The sequence below is a fragment of the Nannospalax galili genome, unplaced genomic scaffold (assembly GCF_000622305.1).
Source record: "Nannospalax galili isolate Female #2095 unplaced genomic scaffold, S.galili_v1.0 scaffold103, whole genome shotgun sequence".
NCBI lineage: Eukaryota > Metazoa > Chordata > Mammalia > Rodentia > Spalacidae > Nannospalax > Nannospalax galili.
Window position 1 is genome coordinate 746728 of NW_008352136.1, and position 22397 is coordinate 769124.

General features: G+C 42.7%; 1 protein-coding gene across 2 annotated transcripts in view; it reads right to left on the bottom strand.

Annotated features, from left to right (window-relative positions):
- Coro1c (coronin 1C) overlaps positions 1–22397 on the bottom strand; it is an 89412-nt gene that overhangs the window by 48157 nt on the left and 18858 nt on the right. The window contains exon 2 of one of the 2 annotated variants that reach the window (XM_008848951.3): positions 9968–10170. In XM_008848951.3, the coding sequence (XP_008847173.1) occupies positions 9968–10162 (195 nt within the window). In that variant the 5' untranslated portion in view covers positions 10163–10170. The remainder of the gene's footprint in view (positions 1–9967; positions 10171–22397) is intronic. The other variant, XM_008848952.3, reaches the window with a different exon arrangement.

Consider the following 22397-nt stretch of genomic DNA (forward strand, 5'->3'; position numbering starts at 1 on the left):
AAGCTTCAGCAGACTTTCTGACACATTGCTCCAAGAGAACAAAACCTCCCTGGAAGGTCTTTTTTGAGTAAGAACAGGAAGCCTTTGCACTCTGCGCCTTGCTGGTGAAGGGGTAGTGGGCAGGTTTCCTCTTCTCCAGGAAAGAAGGCGAGGAGGTGTGAGCTCTGGTTCAAGTTTCTTTTCAGCTGGAAGATCAATCACTGTAGAATAAGGTAATAAAGTAGCAAAAAAAAAAAAAAACAAAAAACAAAAAACCTTAATGTTCAGTCTGTGCTGAAGCAAAGCTGGGTGCTGGGATAGGGCAGCTAATTTTTAGGAAGACTTGCTACTATATTCTTATTTTATTCTGAGAGTCAAGTGGGGGTGGGGGGTGTCTTTTCATTTCCCCCTCTGGAAGGAAGAATCCTTTATTATGTCCACATTTGCAGTATCTTTCATAGTGTGTGTATTCTATGACCTCAACATGCCTGCTGTGCTGACACGGAACGTCTGCTGGCAGGGCAGTATTCCCAGTCCTGCTCTTGGTACTCTCTCCACAAATGCCATGGAAATGCTGTGGTTGGATTAGCCTCATCTTGGATCACCAGATTAATTTTAAGCTTTTGCTCTAGTGTGGTATATATTCACTTTGTGGGTTTTCCCCCCTTCAGATAGGGTTTTGCCATGGAGCCCAGAGTGGCCTTGACTCAAGATCCTCCTGCCTCAGCCTGCTGAGTCTTGAATCATAGGCATACTGCTGTGCCTGGTATGGTAAATGAAATCTAAAGAGCAGCAGGATTGTGAAGGAGGCTTATGGCAAGTGTTTGCTTATTTGGCATTTTTACTGTAGTAAGTACAGGACAAGCAGTTACTGGCGGAATGCCTTCCATATGCTGTCCGCAAAAATGCGGGAGTTAAATGAGTTGTGCAGCGTCCATTTTAATGCCAGGGTTATCATGGGATCTTATGATCTTCTGTTTTGTTTACCCATCATGGTCAAGGTGACCCTTTAGAGCCTTTCCCTCTTCTACGGTGCATTCTAAACACACTAGGGTATAGTACTCTCATCTTCAGAACAGAGTGGGCATTTGCTGTCTGCTTGCTCCCAGGTGTTTTAACCACCAGGTGTTTTGACATCTAGCATCTAATTCCAGCAGGTGATGCTGAGCCCTGCTCAACGTTGGGGTCTCAAAAGGATGCAATGGTGCTCAAAGGCTTATGACTTCTGCTTTAGTGGCGTGAAAAAGCCGACTAAAGAGAATTCTTGGTCTGATCAGATATTCCTTAGGTACAAGGTAAGTACCAATTACAGGATGTTTGGTTTGTTCCAGAATGAAACAGAACTGCCTTCGTGAATGCCTAGAGTAGGTGACTTGGCTTTAGGGGAGAAAAACATTTTCTGGGTGTCAATAATGAATTTTACAATCTATTCCTTACAGGAGGGTCTCAGTCTTGGGGTCACTGAGTTTGGTAGTGCTAGGATCTACTTCATGGCAAAAGTCTGACAGACTGCAAACCCAAACACACACAACAATGGCACATGGCTGGGTGTAGCATCTTTGTAAGGACAGGCATTTTCCCATTTACTTTATTTTATCACTTTTTCCACTTTTTTATTTGTCCTAGTCTAGCTCAGTCAAGACAGATCTTAACTTGTCACTCAGCAACTCTGACCCATTGCACTGAGTATCTTGATCTGTCTAGTTTGTTCTTTTGTGTGTACACTGATGGCAAGTACAGTGGTACAAGGGACGTGGATCTATTTTTTACTATTTAAAAAGTCAATTCATAATGTAGACAATAAAGTTAGTTTTAATATTTTGAAATTAAAAAAATGAATGAAAGTACAGGTCTAGGCACAAAAGCAGGTATTCAAAAGTCTAAGGAAAGAGTCTGTGAACAAATAAACATGACTTTTTCTTTTTGAGACAAAGTCTCGTGTAGCCAAGCTGGCCTTGAACTCATGATTTTCCTATTTTAGTCTGCCAGGCACTAAGATTACAGGTGTGCGCCACCATGCCTAGTTTCTATAGTGCTGGGGATTGGACTCATGGCCTTATGCATGCTAGGTAAGCACTCTACCAATTGAGTTACATATCAACCCTAAAAATAACTTTTTTAGAGCACTATTTTAAATTTCATTAAAGCTTCAGAAAACTAGGCATGCTAGTTCACCCCGTAATCCCAGTCAGAAGCCTAAAGCCGGAGGACTGCAGTACATCTGAGGCCAGCCTGAACCCACTGAGTTCTAGGCAGCCCAGGCTCCACAGCTAGATTCGTCTTTAAAAAAAAAAAAGGGAGGGAGGGAGGAAATTAATCAACAATGAACTATACATGTGCTGACAACATTATTGAAAATCATGTCTTTATATAGTAAGTTCACTGTAAATAGTCTGAAAAAAGTACAGGTAATTAATGTTACTATTTAGACTTTTTCCTAAAAACCAGTAGCATAACTAGAGGAAAACATGAAATACTAGGATGACCTTATGACATTTTAGGATATATGAAGTTACCATGGAAAACGATGATGAAGGGTTGCCATATAACTAGCTCTTACTACTGCACCATCAATATAAGACTTAACCAAGTGCATTTACAGTGGATATTGATGGTGCACACTTGTAATCCCAGAACTTGGGCAGCTGAGGCAGAAAAATCATGAGTTCAAGGCCAGCCTGGGCTACATAGCAAGACCCTATCTCAAACAAAATGAATGTTTATATGTACACATATACATATACATTTATATTCTATATCTGTAGTTATTGGTTTTGTTTTTTTAAATAAGATAGAAAGAGTGCTTGAAACTACCAGAAGGGGCTCATTGGTTGATAGAGCTTACCATGCTAGGCTAGGCAGAGCACTAGCCTAACATGTACTAGCCCCTAGCACTGTATGGGGCTTGAGGGTAGGATAAACAATCACAAAGTCTATTAGGCCATTCTAAATTATTATTCCTGTAATAATAGTTCATACTGTGAACTAACATAAAAACCAAAGACTCTAGTCTGAAAAAACCTACATTATCAGTTAATGCTGAACAAGTTACCCCCCAAATTCAACTGCTTAAAAAAAATAAACATCTATCACCTCACAATGCCTGAGGATCAGGACTTTAAAAACTGCTTATCCAGGTCAGGTGTCAAGGTGTGTCCTACTAGAGCTGCAGCTTCTAAAGATGGCTCACCCACATGGCTGATGTGTGGCTGTTGGCAGGAGGTCCTGTAGACCTCTCTCCTCAGACACTGCCACCACAATACAGCAAGGTGAAACTCGAGAGACCTGTACAAAAGGCTACAATACAAACAGTCATTGGTTTGCACCCTCCAAGTGAATCAAGAAAATCTAATCTAAAGACAGCTCTATCCATTACTCAGATGAGAAAATAATTCTAATACAATGTGATGGTGCAGCCTGTGTACTAGGGTACGGACAAGAAACTAGGAACTCCACGGATGATCTCTGCTTAGCAAGCCACAGGTAATATCTGAAGTGAAAACTGAAACAAATGAGACCCTGGGCTGCAGAGACGGCTCAGTGGCTAAGAGCACTAGCTGTTCTTGCAGAGGACCCAGGTTCAGTTCCAGCACCCACATGACTAACAACCATCCACAACTCCAGTTCCAGGGATCCAATGCCCTCTTCTGACCTCTGTGGATGTTGCAAGACATGGGTACACTTACATGCTGGTAATACATTCATACACAAATAATAAATGCCCCAAAATTAAGGAAGAGGCCACCAAGTAATGATGCCCTCAGCAGAACGCTGAAATGGTTCAACATTTCTTGCTCAATAAACATGAAAGAAACTCTAAAGTAGCTCTTACCAAACCAGGTCCAGTAAGAGATTTAAATCCTAATGCCCTAAGGCAGCTATTACAAACAATGAATTAGGTTCTCTCATGCATCTAGAAGGCAAGGCACTAACTTACCATTCTCATAAGAACTAAGACAAGTCACTTAAATGGTTTTCTGTAGGACTGAAGTCCTTTACAAAATGCTAGTTAACCCAGGTTCAGTTCCCAGCACTCACACAACAGCCAACAACCATCCATAACTTCAGTTCCAGGGCATCCAACACCACCTTCTGGCCTCTGAGGGCATTGCACATACACGCAGGCAAACTCATACACATAAAATAAGGATAAATAAATTTTAAAGGGATTGCGAAGCTATGCCAAAGGAATAGAAGAGATAGTGACCCAAAGGTTAATAAGGCTTTGGCCACATGCATCCCATCATGGCCCATATCTCTCTAGGCAGTAATTACAAGGAAGACATTAGCAGTCCCTCCAAGATACCAAAGGCTCTTAGAATAGGGAGGGAGAGAAAAGCACTAGGGAAGGCAGGAACTTTCCAGTTTGCACCCTCCAAGAGAATATCACAAGATAAGAGTATGCAATTCTAACCAACTTTCCTCCACCCTTATTTGTTTAAGGCAGGATTTACAGGTTTTCCCTGGTCTGAAGTTCGCATGTGTGTCTAACCGGAAATGCTGCTGTGCTTGTATGAACCTTCGTGATTCACACCAGGGAGGGAACACTTCAGCTGCACATCATGAACATGGCTACTCCAAAACAGGCTGTTCATGCCAGCATGGTAGACTGCATAGGAAGCTAGAAACCTGAGTGCTGGAAACAAAGTAGCTTGTGCATTTGTAGCAAAAAAAAAAAAAAAAAAGAAAAAATCCTTGTGCTGGCCAAAACCACAAAGCCAACTTCTGTCCAACAAGACTACTATGTCTTATTCATCCTCTGAAAGACTAAAGAATGAAAAAAAAAAAAAAAAAAACACCAAACCACACCTGGAAAAGTCATGGCAGAGGGGCATGCTGCAGCCTGAGAAACAATTACAGGAGAGCTCATCTAAATCACCACACCTTAGTGCTGAGCACGCTTTCTGTTCCTCAAGCAGTGACCTCTAACAATCCCACTTTCTTTCTCCAATAAAGCCATACTAACAAGAACCTTATAGGCCATATTCCCCCTGCCCCCATTTTTTGGTTTTTTTTTTTTTTTGGTCGTCTTTTTGAGACAGGGTCTCCTTGCGGTCCCAGCTGGCCTGGAACTCACTATGTAAACCAGACTGGCCTCGATCTCACAGAGATCTGCCTGCCTCTGCCTCCCAAGTGCTAGGATTAAAAAGGCACGCACCACCATGCCTGGCTCACAGACCATATTCTTAAAACACATTTCGGTGTGCCTATTGTTGTGTGTTCTTGTGTGTGCTGGTGCTTGTGTATGAACACAAGCATGTGTGTATTTCAATGTATCTTATCCCTGTTACTATTTTCATTTTGGATTTTAAGTCATGGAGGACAGAGACTAACTCACATTCTCTCAGAATCTAATCACAAGCCTCAGAGATGACAAGATTCTCCATTTACTATTGATAGTAGCTAGCTTTTAAGGCATTTATAGGAAATTAAACTTTTTTTTTTTTTTTTTTTTTTTGGTCTTTTTGAGACAGGGTCTCCTTGTAGCCCCAGCTGTCCTGGAACTCATTATGTAGACCGGGCTGGCCTAGAACTCACAAAGATCCGCCTGCCTCTGCCTCCCAAGTGCTGAGATTAAAGGAGTATTGGAGCCTTCTGAAAGGGTCATGATCCACCTTGAGATTGGTAGATGTATATTCAATATTCCTGGGTTCAGAATGCCCTACCCCCAAAGCACCACCAAGCCACCTGTCTGTCTATACCAAAAAAGAGGAAACATTATCAGAAGCCTCTGATATGGTTATTAAAAGCCCCTAGTTCTTGTTTAGAATAACCCCAGGCCCTATAAGCCAATCAACACCAAGAACAGAAGCTCTTGCTATCCTGATAGCAAACATAATCACACTGTACTTGGAAAGATGGAGTTAGGGATATTTTTGCACTTAAAAGGAGTGCTTTATTCTAAAAGTTTCATAGTTGAGATTCTAAACTTACAGGAATCTCTTTTCCAGGATGAATAGGTATACCATGTAGTTGGGGGTCCTCATTCTAAATTTAGTACCAGCAATCTGATAGGATACTTTCTGGGGCAGATTAGAAAACTGACCACAATGCTGGGGGATGTAGCTCAGTGGGCCCAGCATGAGTGAGGCCTTAGGTTCAATCCCTAGTAAAGGGGTGGGGAGACAGACCACAGCAAAAACTAGATAGATACAAGTGTTTATAAAAGGCAGAAATGCTACATAGGGCAGGTAGTCAGCACAGAGACAACAAATCAACTCGTCAAATGTGATGGCCAAAGAACAGCAAAGACTAATCAAATATCTGTAAAAATTCATAAAAATTTCCTCAAATACTTCTTGTTATTGATTATACCACAATTGTAGTGTAGGTATCAAGACAGCAGTTGCTTCATGAAGTAGACAGAAGGATGGGTTTCCTGCCAGCATAGAAGATGGTCCCATTTTCTACAGTTACTAACACCAGCCAAACTTTCAGGAGAGACAGCAGAACCACCTGATACTCCGGGGCTCAGGTCAGTCTTGTTACCACGGCAGACCTATGTGAGCACTCCCTAGGCACTGCAGAGTATCTAGGGAACACAAGACCACCCTCCCTTGCTGGGCTCAGCCTTGGCCTTGGTAGGAAAATAGGCAAAGTAAGAAAGGCACCTATAGCTGGGCATGGTGGCGCATGCCTGTAGTCCCAGCACTTGGGAGGCAGAGGCAGGTGGATCTCTGAGTTCTAGGCCTGCCTGGTCTACATAGTGAGTTCCAGGTCAGCTGGGGCTACAGGGAGACCCTATCTCAAAAAGACAAAAAGAAAAAGGGCATCTACTCAGAGTTATGTATTAAACCAAGAAGGGAAAATAATGGAACATCAGTGTTTGTTCTCCTGGATTCTGAGGATGAAAACAGCTCAGAAATGGCCTCATAATAGACAACCACAGGAGATGAGAAGCACTTGAGAGCATCTAGAATTACCAGAGTAGAAAAAGACCACTTTCATATTTTTCTCCTTTACATACAGAAAGAAATGGAAGAACAGAATAGGGACAGAGTGACACATCCATGTCCCACTTCAAGGTGACACAACCAGGACTGGACTTCACAGCTCTTCAATTCCCAGACCATGCTGTCTCAAAGTCATACCGACAAAAAGAATTAACTGTACACTTTAATACCTCGAAGCCACACACAAAGTACTTGTGATCAATAACAGAAGTCAGTAACACCAAGCACTGACCTCCCTTCCAGCACTGTCACTGTGCTTAGTTTATACCAATGTCAGCCACCTCCTCCAAAACAAATTAACATTTAAGGAGCAAAGCCACTAAAGCCTATGAAAGAAAGGCCCTCAAGATTCCAAGAGTCAACATTTAATTCAAGCCTAACAATTTGGGGCTTGGAGGTATTGGAGGGGTATATGCATATATGTGTACATATATGTGCTGGTGCACTCATCTGTGCATGTACTTGTGGTGAGCTCACCTGTGGAGGCTAGAGGTTGACATCAGGTATCATCTGCTATTGCTCTCCACTTATTTTTTAAAGACAGTCTTTCTCAGTCAACCTGGAGCTCAGCATTTTGGCTAGACTGGCTGATCAGCAAGCCTCTGGGATCCTCTTGTCTCTGCTCTGCAGCACTGTAGTTAAAGACGTGCATCACCATGCCCAGGTTTCTTTTTTTTAATTATTTATACTTTTATGTACATGAATGTTTTGCCAGCACGTACATAAGTGCACCATGTGTGTATGTAAATGCACAACCTGCATGCAATGCCTGCAGAGACCAGAAGAGGGTGTTAGATACCCTAGAACTGGAGTTATGGATGTTAGCAGCCTTGTGGGTACAGAGCACTGAATTCCCACCCTTTGCAAGAGCAGCTAGTGCTCTTAACTGCTGAGCATCTCTCCAGCTCACACCCAGCTTTTCCATGGGCCCCAAAGGTATGGACTCAGGTCCTCATGCTTGTAGCAGCAAACACTACCCACTGAGCCATCTCCCCGTCCCATGCATAACATTGTTGAAAGCAACTTATTCTATTCTGATTCCTTTAAGGATACTTAAAAAACAAAATAACACTAATATTTACAAAATGTAGGTCACTAAATGTAGGTGAGAACCATATTACCAAAACAGGTCTCCCTTGAATTGTTGAGTGAGTTCAAGTTTCCCATGGTTTGCAGATGCAAAGATGGACTCACAGAGCCTTCTGTGGATGTGGACACTGAAAGGAACTGTCTAAACTCAGTGAAGATTAGCCATTCAAAGTTTATTTTGGGCTTCTTAATTGGCTTGTTCCATTTCTTTGAAGAAAAGAACGTCTTGAATTTATCCCTCAGTTTATAAAAAGAAAAAGAAAAAGAAAAATGCTTTAACTCCAAACAGATTATGATGCTTGAGCGCCTGCCCTGGGTTGATAAGCTGTGGCTGTCTTTTCTACAGGCCAACCTAAAACCTACCAGTAAAGGTCAAGTTCTAAATGAATAAAGGAGCACACTAAGAAGTTGTGTGGACTAAATGCAACTGAATTTAGTTCAAATCCCCACTCCAAAATCAGGTTAAGTATAGTTATAATGGTATAATGTGGTTATATGCCATTCAACAGAAATTTCTTCATAGAAATAAAAGTATCTATGAGGAAACTTTCCATTTAATGGCAAGATTCACCTTTGCTAATTGGAAGGTACATTTGGAAACATGTATCCAATCTGTTCCTTGAGAGTGTCCATCTCCCTAATTCCATAGAGCTGGTTTCATTGTATAATATCACATCAGTGCAGCCACTGAAATCAAACAGATGTTAAAACAAAACAAGCTAGCCATGAACATCTCTGAGAGAAAATTACACTAGAATTGGAAGCTTCTCCAAGGGAAAAAACTCAAAGTATAATGTTAAACAGTATTTTGACAGAAAGTCTACTTTTTTGTGACCACTTTTAAAACCCATGATCCATGAGATGAATCCCTAATCTACATATCTCAGAGATGTAGGGGGTTGATTTTTGCAGAGTAGAAACAGCTGTACTGTGACTCAACATCTGTATCCTCTGTTGATAAGAGCACTGTGCCCTTATCACCAGGGCTCAGGACTCAGTCGATCCCTTTTCCTGACACACTAAGAACAAGCTAGAACAGATACATACAATTCCTATCTCATGCTCGCCTGGGAAAGGGCTAAGATGGAAGACGCAGTAAGGAGACAGGAGGATGCTGGAAACACGCTAAAGTTGAGGAAATACGCATACAGAGCAACTCTCAGTCAGGACCCTTTGTTTCTACCACTTGTTAACACTGTTTAAATCATATGCTGAATAAAGCTTATTATCCAAAATTGAAATAAATCTGCATTGTTTCTCTATCCCCCAACCCCTCCCTTTGAAATCATGATGGAGCCCAGGTCTTTCACATGCTAGGTAAGCTCTACCTCTGAGCTATAACCCTAGCCCTTGAAACATTTTCTTGGACTCGTGTTCCATTTACAACTCAAAACCCAGAAAGTCAGGTGCTAGAGATAGCTCAGTGGTTAAGAGCACTTGCTCATAACCAAAGATCTGTAACTCTAGTTCTAGAGGCTCCAATACCCTCTTCTGACCTCTGCAGGCACCCAAACACATATGTACATCCACACATACAAATAAAAATAAACAATAAATCTTTTTTTCAAAAGTCTTACTTAAAAAAAAAAAAAGAGAGAGAGAGAACATTCTCTTACAAATCTTTACTCATTTAAAAAATATCCTCCAGAAAAAAAACTTTTGTGAAAAAATGGGTAATTAATTACAAACCAAATCATAAAGCTCCTACACCTACCAATACTCACAGTATATAATAATCTTTTTCACCCAGCAGCCATGCCCAGAATAGAGGTCACCATACTGTTTATGGTTCTCTGTTAAGGAAAACCACGAGGTTCCCACATCAATGGTTAGCAAGCTGTATGGAACTTTGCTCTAGTCATCATAATAGTCTCAACAAACTTGGAACTGTCAATCTACTAGGGAAAAAGTATGGATTAGACCAGATGATGCACAACAGAAATTACCTTATGCAAAGGAAGCACCAGGAATGCTCCTCCCCCACTCGCTTCTATGATAATGGCAACAAATCTGGGATTGACAGCACAGAAGGAACTATCCCAGGTTACTCGGGAAACACGGATGTCATCATAGCACTGGTCATTTTTCACTGCCTGTCCAAACACATGCCGGAACTTGCTCTGTCGTACCACTCTCCTCATTGTGTCTGCTGAAGAAAAGCAGAAAGAAGTTAGAATTGTGCACCAAACCAAAGCTCTGCTTTTACAAATGCAAAGCTCCAAGTCAGGAAAACTGACTAGTGTAGCATTCTGTCTGGTCTCCTAAAAAGCAGCCAAATCGCAAATACAAATTTTCTTTAGTAGCATATATCCAGAGAACACTGCAAAATGTGTCAGGGAAAAAATTACAAAGATATGAAAAATCCCAAATTCACAATCCAGAAACAGCTCATCAGTTTTAATTTCAAGAGAAAGATTAAAACAAAGAATGAAGGAAAACCAACCTTTCAGGGATGAGTAAAATAATCCCCTCGAGCTCCTTCCTGTTTAGATATAGGAAAAACACCAAAGTGAGGTTTCCTGGAAGATGTGAAGTAGAAGGAAGCCCCCAAACATGTTATGATTTTGTGGCTTTCTCCTCAACCTGCCAAGGTAATTTTTCAGTTTTTTAAAGCATTTCCCCCCCAGACACCAGCACACTCTTCTCTCTGAACACTGCACTGACTCCCCAGAGTAATTCCACAAGACTAATTCTGCACAGGGAAGCTCAAGAGACAGAAGGAGCCTGGCTTCAAGTGCTCGCTTCCTTCCTAAATCAGGCATGCCGATCAGAGCAGCTCAGAAGCACCAGTGAGAAAAAGGAAAAATCTAGCCTGAGGCTGCCATGTGGGCCAAGAGTTGGGTTGGAAAAAGAGAAGTATTTAAGTGGAAAGTGGCACGATCAAAGTCACTTTAGGGTGACAGTAAGTATGACAGTCCCATACAGAAAGAAAAAGCTAAAAGCCAGGTACTGGGCTAGAGAGCCATGACATAAACCAAGCCTGCGATGGCAGGGCAGTAGCAACTAGAGAGAAGGAAGAAAACAGGCTACTGTGGAGGAGAAAGGAGCCAGGACAGTTTTCACATCAGAGCTGATCACGCACCAGCCACTTGCAATGTGAACTGGGTATGGGGGCAGGCAGCTAGCTGGGTTCCTGGGCTTCCTCATGGGTCATTTCAGACCCCAAATTCCACTGGGCTGCCAGATGGACATGTGGGGGCACAGCTCTGTGCTTTAGAGTCAAGGCTCTACCTCAGGTTCTTGATAACACTTGATGTCATTTTCCTGTCTGCTGCTGTATGACACTGCTTAAACTGGGACAGAAAGAAGGAACCTGAATAAAACTACGTGTACTTGTAATACAGCCAAACCCTGGCAACTGAGCTGAAAACCAGATCACCACATAGAAGGACTGACACCTGTTCTTCCATGCCAATGGACACATGGTGGGCTGCTGCTACTCTTTTCCTTTAAGTCCCTTCCTCATGGCCCTGGGCCCACTGCTAAATGCAGTTTGTTTTTGCCAGAGCCTCCTTCCACCCTTCCAAGGCTTAAGCAAAGTGGCCTCTCTCCAGTGCTTGGGCCATGTGTCTGGGCTGAGGCAGAAGACCTGATGCAGGCAACTGAGCACTCCCCGCCTCCCCGTTCCTTAGTCCAGCTGTTGCCTAACCTTCCCAGCTCACTTTCAAAAGGCCAGGACCGTACATTTTGAATGCTCGGTGGAGGAGATGCTAACGACATGCTAACACTTGGCCAGCATCCTTCATTTGTGGAACACTATAAATTCTTCAAGTATGAGTCAGACACAACAGCTTCCATGGGGAGGTGAATACTAAAAGGAAAGCACCTCCATACAAAAGCCAATGTGCAGCAGCTGCTCTCAGGATCTACCTCCCTCACAGCCATCTGTACAAGTTACAAAAGCTGGTGTCCCCACCAGCACCTCCCAGCAAGTGCTTCAAAAGTAAGCCAAGGGGCTGAAGAGACGGATCAGCAGTTAATAGTGAATGCTGCTCTTACAGAGGAGCAGAGTTTGGTTCCCAGCACCCACATCAGGCAGCTCACAACCCTCTGAGCTCCAGCTCCAGAGGATTTGATGCTTTCTTCTGGACTCTGTGGGCACCTGCACTCATGTGCACATACACATTGACAAACACACATTAAAAATAAAATAAACCTTAAAAGTCAATACAGAGGGAAAAGAAGACTGGCAGCTAAAGCAAGGACAGTCCAGACTACAGCACTGACAACGGCTTGTTGCTGGGACTTCCACCTAGCCCCTGTTCCTCCTGGTTCCCTCAAGGTCAAGACACTACCCTTGATGTGGCAGAGCAGACCAGAAGTCCACCATTCACCCAAACCCTCTACACACACAGGTATGGGGTAGCTTTTAGAGTCTCACTTAATGTGAGACTTTAGAGGAAGACTTCTAACTTGAAAAGTAAAGACAATTTTTCCTTTTCAAATAGGCTAAATACTACCTGAGCTCATAACAATCTAAAGATCAGGATATGTAAAGTGCTTTAAAGGACTGCCATTTTCTTTTTTAAAAAATCATTCATTTATTTTACTTCATGTATGTAAGTGTTTTTGCCTGCATATATAAGTCCACCGTGTCACACAATGCCCAGAGGCCAAAAGAGATCGTCATATCCCTGGAACTAGCTTTAAGGAGGGCTGTTAGTCTCCATGTCAGTGCTAGGAACCAAATCTTCTGCAAGAGTAGCCAATGCTCTTAACTCTGGAGCCATCTCTCCAGCTGTCATCTTTGAAAGATGTTAAAAAATCCTTTCCACTGGGAAGCTCCTGCTTATAATCCCAAGTTAAAAGGCCAACCTGAGCCCTGTCAACAAACAAAGCAGCCATCTGTACATTGTGCATAGTAACAACTTATTTTAATTCTAATTACATTCAGGCAGAATGACACAGAATTATTACAGCACAGTAATGAGCATAAGCAGCAGAGCCAGGGAAGCTGCAGCCAGGGTTTCCAGGGTGGCCAGAGTAGTGCTGAGTCAGGCGTGCTCAAGTGGAGCTTGATAGGTAGCGTGAGCCCATTTATATCCCAGGTCAGATCTGATTTAAGCTCTGCTGGCTGTCCGGTGACACAGCTGTTCTGGGGGCACGGAATGTCCCTGGCCCTTCGGCACAACAGAGATCAGCAATGCAGAGAACAAGCTCCAAAACACAGCCTGAGGCTCACAGCTGTGCCATCTACTTTCTGACCATGGTTCACTGGGGCAAGTCACTAGATCTCTATGTCAGGCTCCATCTGAAATGATTGCTCAGGGAACACTGTGATGGCGTTTACTCTGGTACAGCATCAAACATGGACACACACTACTCAACATTCAACAAACGCTAACTATTAGAATCATCCTAGCAATTGACTTAAAATAATCCAGATTCAAACCCCAGCTCTACATTTGTTAGAAAATTACTTAACCCCTCTGATTCTCAAATTCCTCCCTGTAAAATGAACAGAATGATTCCTAAAATAAAAATTCAAACGAATTCTGTCAAAACTCAGGTTCAAGTGACCTTACCCACTAAAATCTATAAACACTTAGACGACTGATACCAAGTCTCATAAATTCTTGCAAAAATCAGGAGAAACCACTTTCAAGCTACTTATATGGCAGTCAGTATGCTGATACCAAAACAAGACTTCGATAAACTACAGACCAGGGCATCTCAAGAGCAGGGCTTCTCATGAATGTGGATGCTAGCAAAATACTAGCAAACCAAATCCAGCAACACATGAAAGGAATTACATACCATGACCAAGTGGGATTGACCTCAGGAATGCAAGGAAGGCTGGTTCAGCATACAGATAGGAAAAAAATAAAATAAAATCATATGGCTGGGCTAGAAAGATGGCTTGGCGGTTAAGAACACTGGCTGTTCTTGCAGGAGACTCAGGTTCAAATCCCAGCACCCACGTGGCCACTAACAACTGTCTATAACTCCAGTTCCAGGGGATCCAACGCCCTCTTCTGTCCTCTGCAAGCAATGCACGACACAGGTGCACTTACATACAGGCAGACAATACACACATACACACAAAATAAAATAAATAAAATATTTTTTAAAATCACATGGCCAGCATACACACACGCAGACAAAGCATTTGACAGAGCACGATAAGAACATGACTATGACTAGAGGTGGTAACAGGGAACAAGAAAACACCACACCTACCACAATATTGAGTTGGTGAAAGACATTTTCTAAGATCAGAAAAAAAACAAGTACATATGCTCTGACCACGTCTACTCAGAACCCTACTACAGGTACTAATCTGGCCAATTAGGCAAGAAAAAAGAATAAAAGATATTTAGACTGCAGAGGAAGAAGTAAAAATGTTTCTGTACACTAATGGCATGGTTTCAGATTCAGAAAATCTGAAGGTACCCATGCAAAGAATGATTAGAACAAATCAAATGCAGCAAGGCTGGAAGATTCAAGATCAGCATACCAAAATCAATTTATGTTTCTATATAGTCATAATAAACAACCCCAGGATAAAATTAAAACAATTCCAAGGCTGGAGAGATGGCTCAGCAGTTAAGAGCACTGGCTGTTCTTGCAGAGGACCCAGGTTCAAATGCCAGCACCCACATAGTGGCTAACAACCATCTGTTACTCCAAGTCCAGGGGATCCAACACCTTCTGGCCTCCTTAGGCACAGTACGACACAGGCGTAGTTACACACATGCAGGCATAATACTCACAAACACAAAATGAAAATAAATAAGTTTTTTAAAAAACACAATTCTAATAGTATCAAAGAGGTTTTTTTTTTAAAAAAAAAAAAAAAGCTGGGCATGGTAGCTCATGCCTTTAGTCACAGGACTCGGGAGGCAGAGGCAGGGAGATCTCCATGAGATGAAGGCCAGCCTAGTCTACATAGCAAGTTCCAGGACACCCAAGTCTTTTTGAGAGCCTGTTTCAAAAAAACCAAAACAAAAGAGTAAAAAATATGAGAATAAACTTAAGGGAGATGAAAGACCTGCACACTAAAACCACTGACCACACTCAAAGAAAGAAATGGAAAAGTATGCCATACTCATGGATCAGAAGATGACCATTATTAAGATAATAATATTCCTCAAAGTGGGACACAGTTTCAACACGTCTTTCAGAATCCCTTCAAAGAAATGTATGAACTAAAATTCATATGGAATTTCAATGGACCCAATAAAGTCAACTGACCTTTAAAAAGAACAAATTAAGAAGACTCACATGTCCTAACGTTAAAGCTTACTACACAGGACCTAGGGAAATGACTCAATGAAGTGCTTGCCATGTAGGCATGAGGACCTGAGTTCAGCTCCCGAGCACGTGTGTAAAAAAGCAGGGCATGCCCCTAATCCCAGTACTGGGAAAGTGGACATAGGAAGATCCCTTGAGCTCAGTGGTCAATCAGCCTAGTCAAATTGTTGAGCTCTGGGTTCAGTGAGAGACCTCAGTCAAAAGATAAGGTGGAGAGCAACAGAAGAAGACACCCAACATCAATCTCTGGCCTCCATACACACACAAGGGCACACCAAACACACATGTGCACCACATGCACCACACACACACACACACACACACACACACACACACACACGCACATAGTATTACACAAAAATAGTTTCCAAGGGATGAGACAGCTCAGTGGATGATAAAGTACTTACCATACAAGTATGAGACCAGAGTTTGGATCCCCAGAACTCACGTAAAGCTGGGTATGGGGGAATGCATATCTGTAATCCTAGTCCTCCTACAAAATGGGAGGCAGAGACAGGAGAATCTCATGGGCCAGAGAGTGTATCACAGGCAGTGGTGTCAGCAAACAATGCCAAAACAACTGGATAGCCTCTGTGTGCAGATGAACAGATGATGATAATGCTCAAAATGGATCAAAAGCCTAAATGTAAGAGCTAAGACTCTCGGAAGAAAACACAGAAAAGCCTAGGAATGTATTTTCCTGGCCTTGGATTTGGCAAAAGATAATTAGGACACGATAAGCACAAGCAACAAAAGAAAAGGAGACAAGGCTAGAGAGATGGCTCAGTGGTTAAGAGCACTGGCTGCTCATGGAGAGGACCCGGGTTCAATTCCCAGCACCCACGTGATGATTAACAATCATCCACAACTCCAGTTCCAGGAGATGCAACACCCTCTTCAGATTTCTGTGGGCATTGCATGACACAGGTGTACTTACATACATGCAGGCAATACATTCATAACATAAAATAAAAGGCCAGGCATGGTCGCTCACGCCTTTAATCTCAGCACTTGGGAGGCAGAGGCAGGCAGATCTCTGTGAGTTCAAGGCCAGCCTGGTCTACATAGTGCATTCCAAGTCAGCTAAAGGGAGACCCTGTCTCAAAAAGACCAAAAATAAATAATAAATAAAGTAAAATAAAATAAATTTTAAAGAAAAGAAAAGGAGATAAACCCATCCCTTCCAGACTCATGATATGGCTTACCAGAGAAAAGCGCTTGCAGCACAAATCTGACAGCCTGAGTTCACTAGGAACCCAACTCCTAGAAAGTTGACCTACACACAGGTGCTATGGCACATACACACCCTTGCCCCCAATCATACACACACAGTAATAATGATAAATTAAAATGTAAAAAAATTGGGGGCTGGAGAGCTAGCTCAGCAGTTAAGTACACTGGTTGTTCTTGCAGAAGACCCAGGTTCGAATCCCAGCATCCACATGGCAGCTAACAATTGTCCGTAACTCCGGTTCCAGGGATCTGACAGCCTCTTCTGTCCTCCACAGGCATTGCAAGACACGGGTGCACTTACCTACATGCAGGCAATACACACATACACATAAAATAAAAATAATATTTTTAAAAAAGAATGTAAAAAATTTGAAAAAAATCTCTACAAAGTTAAAGACTTTTGTGCTTTAAAGGACACCACCAAGAAGGTAAAAAACCAATCCAAAGAATGATGATCTTAAATCTGCTAAGGCATTTATACCTAAAATATATAAAATATAATTTTTTCTTTAAAGAGGGGCAACTAATCCAACTTAAAAATGGATTAGCCAGGTAGGTGTTGTGGCACATACATGTATCCCAGAGCTCAGGAGATGGCGGCATGAAGACTAGGAATCCAAAGCCAACTTGGGCTACATAGTATGTTTAAGGCCAGGCCAACTACATGAGATCATATTTTTGACTTGCATGTGTAAGACCCTGGGCTTAATCCTCAGTCCTCTGTGCTTGATAGCTTCAGCTGTCAGTTTAACACACCTGAGAACTTCAACAGGAGAAGTCTCCTCTCCCCTACTGGACTGGCCTGTGGCCAAGTCTGTGAGGCATTTTCTTGATTTACCTATATGGGAGGGCCCAGTCCAATGTGGATGATGCCATCCCTGGGCAGGTGGTCCTGGGTTGTATAAGAAAGGGGGCCTAGTGCAGGCCAGAGAAGCAAGCCAGTAAGCAGTGTTCCTCCATGGCCTGTGCTCCAGCTCCTGCCTCCAGGTTCCTGCCCTGAGTTCTGACCTTGGGCTCCCGGATGAACTGTGACCTGAAATATGTAAGCTAAATAAATCCTTTCCTCCCCAAGTTGGTAGTGGTCAGAGTATTTTGTCACAGCAATAAAGAACAAACTAAGACAGAAATTGGTACCAGAGAGTGGGATATTGCTGTGACAGACCTGCCCTTGGTGTTTTGGGGAGGACTTTGGGCTGGAAAAGCCATTGCGTGCTCAGAGACATGCAGTGGAGCTTGGAAAAGTTATGCTGAAAGTTGTAGACGTTGGAGGTCTGACTTGTGAAGCTTCAAAGGGAAGCAGAGACTATCAGGGTTGTTCGTGTGAGATTTTGGATTGAGAATCTGCGGGTTCTGGTCGGCTGGGGCTGAAGAATCAGCTGTGATTAAGAAGAGACCAGAACCTGAAGCAAAACCTTTGCTTTACTGGGACAATTGATGCTGGTTAGCTGGGGCTGAAAAATCAGCTGTAAGTAACAAGAGATCAGCATCACTGTGGTGGAGTCTTCTGGGAGGTATTTCCTCAGGGTCAGCACACAGAGGACACAGAGGGGACCCGAGCCTCTATCTCCATCTGGAAGCAGGACTTGGTAATGTGTAAGAGTCTCCTGCATGGTTCTGATGTTGAAATTGTGAAGGGGTCACAGAGAGCAGCTGAGGCTTGGCATTCTGAGAGGCCAGGAAAGGCCATAAGTGAAAGCGCAGCTTCAGTTGCAGTGAAGACCCCATGATGGAAGGGGTCATGGAGAGACTCTGAGGCTTTGCACCCTAAGAGGCAAGAAGAGGCCATTGGTGAAGGTGTAGCCTCAGTTTCAGTGGAGACACCAGCTTTTGGGAGATTCCGGGACCACAGGACGACGACCAAGGACAGCAGTAGGTGTGGAATGGAGTTGGCGAGATGAAGTGTGTGCTGTGAATGGCAGAGTCCGAGAAGTGAAGCTGCCAGAACCCTTTGGAGTCCAGAAGATCGTGAGTGACTACCAGATGTCCAGCCTTGAGCTACTTAGCTGGACTTTCCTTAGGTGTGCCCGATTCTTCCCTGTGAAATAAGACAGTACTTGTTTTGGATTTTATAGTAGCCCATCCACAGTTGAGACTTTTAAAAGGGGTTATGGACTTTTAAGTGTTTGGATTTTTTAAGGACTGTGGGGTTTTTAAGGTTGTACTGTCTTAGGTTGTGATATTAACATCATATCTTGGGGACAGAAATTGGAAAGTTATGGTTTAATAGTGATATTTGTGTGTCAAGTTGACAAGGGGTCAATTGTGCTGGATAGCTTTAGTGTCAACTTGACACACCTGGGTTGAGGGAGCCTCAATTGGGGAATTTCCTCTATTGGACTGGCCTGTGGCCATGTCTGAGGGGCATCTTCTTGATGAGTGATGTGGGAGCGCCCAGCCCACTGTGGGTGGTGCCACCCATGGGCAGGTGGGCCTGTGTTGCATAAGAAAGCAGGCTGAGCAGGGGCCAGGGGAGCAAGCCAGTAAGCAGCGTTCCTCCATGGCCTGTGCTCCAGCTCCTGTCTCCAGGTTCCTGTCCTTGGGCTCCCTGATGAACTGTGACCAGGGAGATGTAAGATAAATAAATGCTTTCCTCCCCAAGTTGGTAGTGGTCAGAGTGTTTTGTCACAGCAATGAAGAAACAAACTAAGACACAGAGAATCTGACCTAGTGCTTCTACTCCCAGGTGTGCACCCCCAAAGAACTGACAACAGGCAGTCAAATGCTTGTACATGGATGTTCACAGTACTACTGGAAGTAATGATTCCCAATGGTCAAACAATACAACAACCTAAATATCTGTTACTCACTGGATAAATGGATGAAATGTCTCTTTTCCACAGGAGAGTGCTACTTAGCAGTAAAACATACTGATGCACTTTAAAATTGGATGAGCCTTAGAAATACTAATGAAAGAAGGCAGCCACAAAAATCTGTACAATTTATCTTCATTTCCATGAAAGTCCTGGAACAGGCAAATCTATACAGACAACAGTTTAATGGCTGCTTAAACCTGGGGAGTCGGTGAAAGCTGAGCTGAAGATAAGGCACAGGACTTCTTAAATTTATTTTATTTTATGCATGTGTATGTGCCTAGAGTGCATGTATGTCCACCATGTGTATGCAGTACCCACAGAGGCCAAAAGAGGGTGTTAGAGTCCCTGGACCTGAAATTACAAGCATAGAATCTATAGTACATACTGTCTAATAAATGTTAGCAATTACTACTTAGGAGTCTACTAATTTCTCTATCCAAAGGACAAAATTCCAATCAATGCCCTACTGATTTAGGGGCCAAGAGTATAATTTTCATACAAAAAAAAACATTGGTTATCAAGGACTCTACAAAATTCTATGTTCTCTCATCCCAGTGAACAGCATTTACAACACTTTTTTCAAACAAAGGAAAAACTTGGAAACTATTCCAAACTAGAGGGCCAGGGAAATACTTGTCAGTAAAGTGCTTGCCACACAAGCTCAAGGACATGAATTTGATCTCCAGAATTCACATTTTTAAAAAGCTGGGCATATTTGTAATCCCATTGCTGGGGAGGCAGAGACAGAAGGATCCCTGAGGCTCAATGGCCAGCTAGCCTAGCCTAATCTGAGGCCCAGATCCCAGTGAGAGAGCTCTCAAAACATAAGGTGACTGGAAAGGAGCAACACCCAAGGCTGGCTTCTAGCCTCCCAGCACATGTACAGGCATACAGACCAAACAATGAAAAATAGATGGTGTTGAAAGTCATTAAACAAAGAAATTTCACAAATTTCAAAATAAATCCCCATCAGATAGGAGAGTATAAATAAGGTTTTAAATTTCCACAAAAATGTTAGAATTATAAATCTCATCTAAAGCCTTTACAAGATGCAATTTAGCACTCTATTTCCAATTAAGATTGGCAATATGATTGAATGGGTTTCATTAAAGTAAAAACCGAAAGCTGGGGTGGGGATGCAAACCTGTCATCCAGCTACTCAGGAGATTTAGGGAGGCAAATCTTGTGTTCAAGGCCAACCTGGATTACACAGCATAGCCCCCACTTCAAAAAATGAAAAAAAAATGCAAAAGAAACACAGTCAGATGTGGTATCACACACCTTTAATCCAGTACTTGGGAGGCAGAGGCAGAAAGATCAGGATATCCTTGGCTACAAAAAAGTTAGAGATCATTCTGGGCTATGTGAGTAGCCCCAAAGATACGTTATCTTTGAACGACAATGGACAGCAAGCTGAAGGCCTGGGCTTCCCCACTAGATAGGAGATGTTCTCTCTTGGGGCTGGCTAAAGCCTCTCAGAGATAGTTGTCTCTCTACCCTGGTATCTAGATAACACTGAAGGCAACCATTATAAATTTTTTTTTTTTTTTTTTTTTTTTTGGTCTTTTTGAGACAGGGTCTCCCTGAAGCCCCAGCTGTCCTGGAACTCACTATGTAGACCAGGCTGGCCTTGAACTCAGAGATACGCCTATCTCTGCCTCCCGAGTGCTGGGATTAAAGAAGTGCTCCAGACAGGGCTTCACTATGTAGCCCAGGCTAGACTCAAACATATAATCCTCCTAATTTGGTCTCCCAAGTGCTAGGCTTACCACTCACTCTCACTCATAATAAATTTAGTAAGTAGATAATATGCCACTGCTTTTGACTTCGACTAAAGAAAATCCAAACCCTGAAAAGTGTTATTCCTAACATCTAAGGAAACAAAAGATTAAAACTTCCTTATATTTTGGGTACTCATCATAACCAAGAATAACCAGTAAAAACGTTCACCTCTGACCTGAGGACCAATTTATGTGCTAAAATGGCCCTTACAACTTCCGCCTTACAGCTGATAAATCACCAACCTCCAGAAGAGTGTAATGGCCCTTCCGAGTTAAAGGTGGAAATTTTATTTATTGGCCACACAAGGCATGTATTGGAGGAAAAAAATACAGATAAAACAGAGCTTTTATGCTGTAAAAGCATCCTAGCACCTGAGTAAATGTTTCTCTATTTTCTTGGTCTACTTCCATCAGTCTCATAAAGGATCACAATCTTGGCATTTTCCTGTTTACTGAGAAGCTGTCTGTGTAAAGAGCCCAACAGATGTACTTCTGTGATGCATATGAAAGGAAACGCATCCTGTAGGAACACATACAGGAAAACCCCTCTCAGCCAAATCCTGCCAGGCAGCTTTGCTGAGACCATTCCAGCTTGTCAGTGCTCAGTAGGCCTAGACTATTCCCTTGGCCAACAGCAACCACAGTCAGGGTCCAAAACCCATAGTTAGGGGAAGGACGAGCCCCCTAGGCTGCTGCTTTTATGCCATGCGCTTTTCAATGTAGAAGAGATGGATTCCTATGTAACCGAAGAAAAGAACACAGACAAAAAGACAAATGTCCTTGAGTCTGCTACTGAATGGCAATGCCGACAGTTCAGAGTTCCTTTTTAAGAAGTGAAAAGTGTAATCATATTTTTGCCTGCATGGAATATATGCTCACGAGAGCAGAAGAACAAAGCAAATATGGGAGGTGCTCTGAGTAAATCAAAATTCAACACTTGCCATTTCTGGACAAGAGATGGGTAGCCTTTTTCAAGTTGTCTTAAAATCCATCAGTGACACTCAAAGAATTCTAACAAATCAAAATTTTACTGCATTCAACTCTCACAGATTCAAAGGAGGTATTTCATGAAAAACAAGACTTACCTCCTTTAATAAAAACTATACAACAGCCAGGAGTGGTGGTACATGGCTTTAATCCCAGCACTCAAGAGGCAGAGGCAGAGGCAAGTGGATCTCTGTGAGTTTGAGACCAGCCTGGTCTACATAGCGAGTTCTAGGCCAGCTGAGGCTCTAAGGGAGACCCAGTATCAACCAAATAATAATAATATTGACCCTGTCAAAAGACCAAATAAT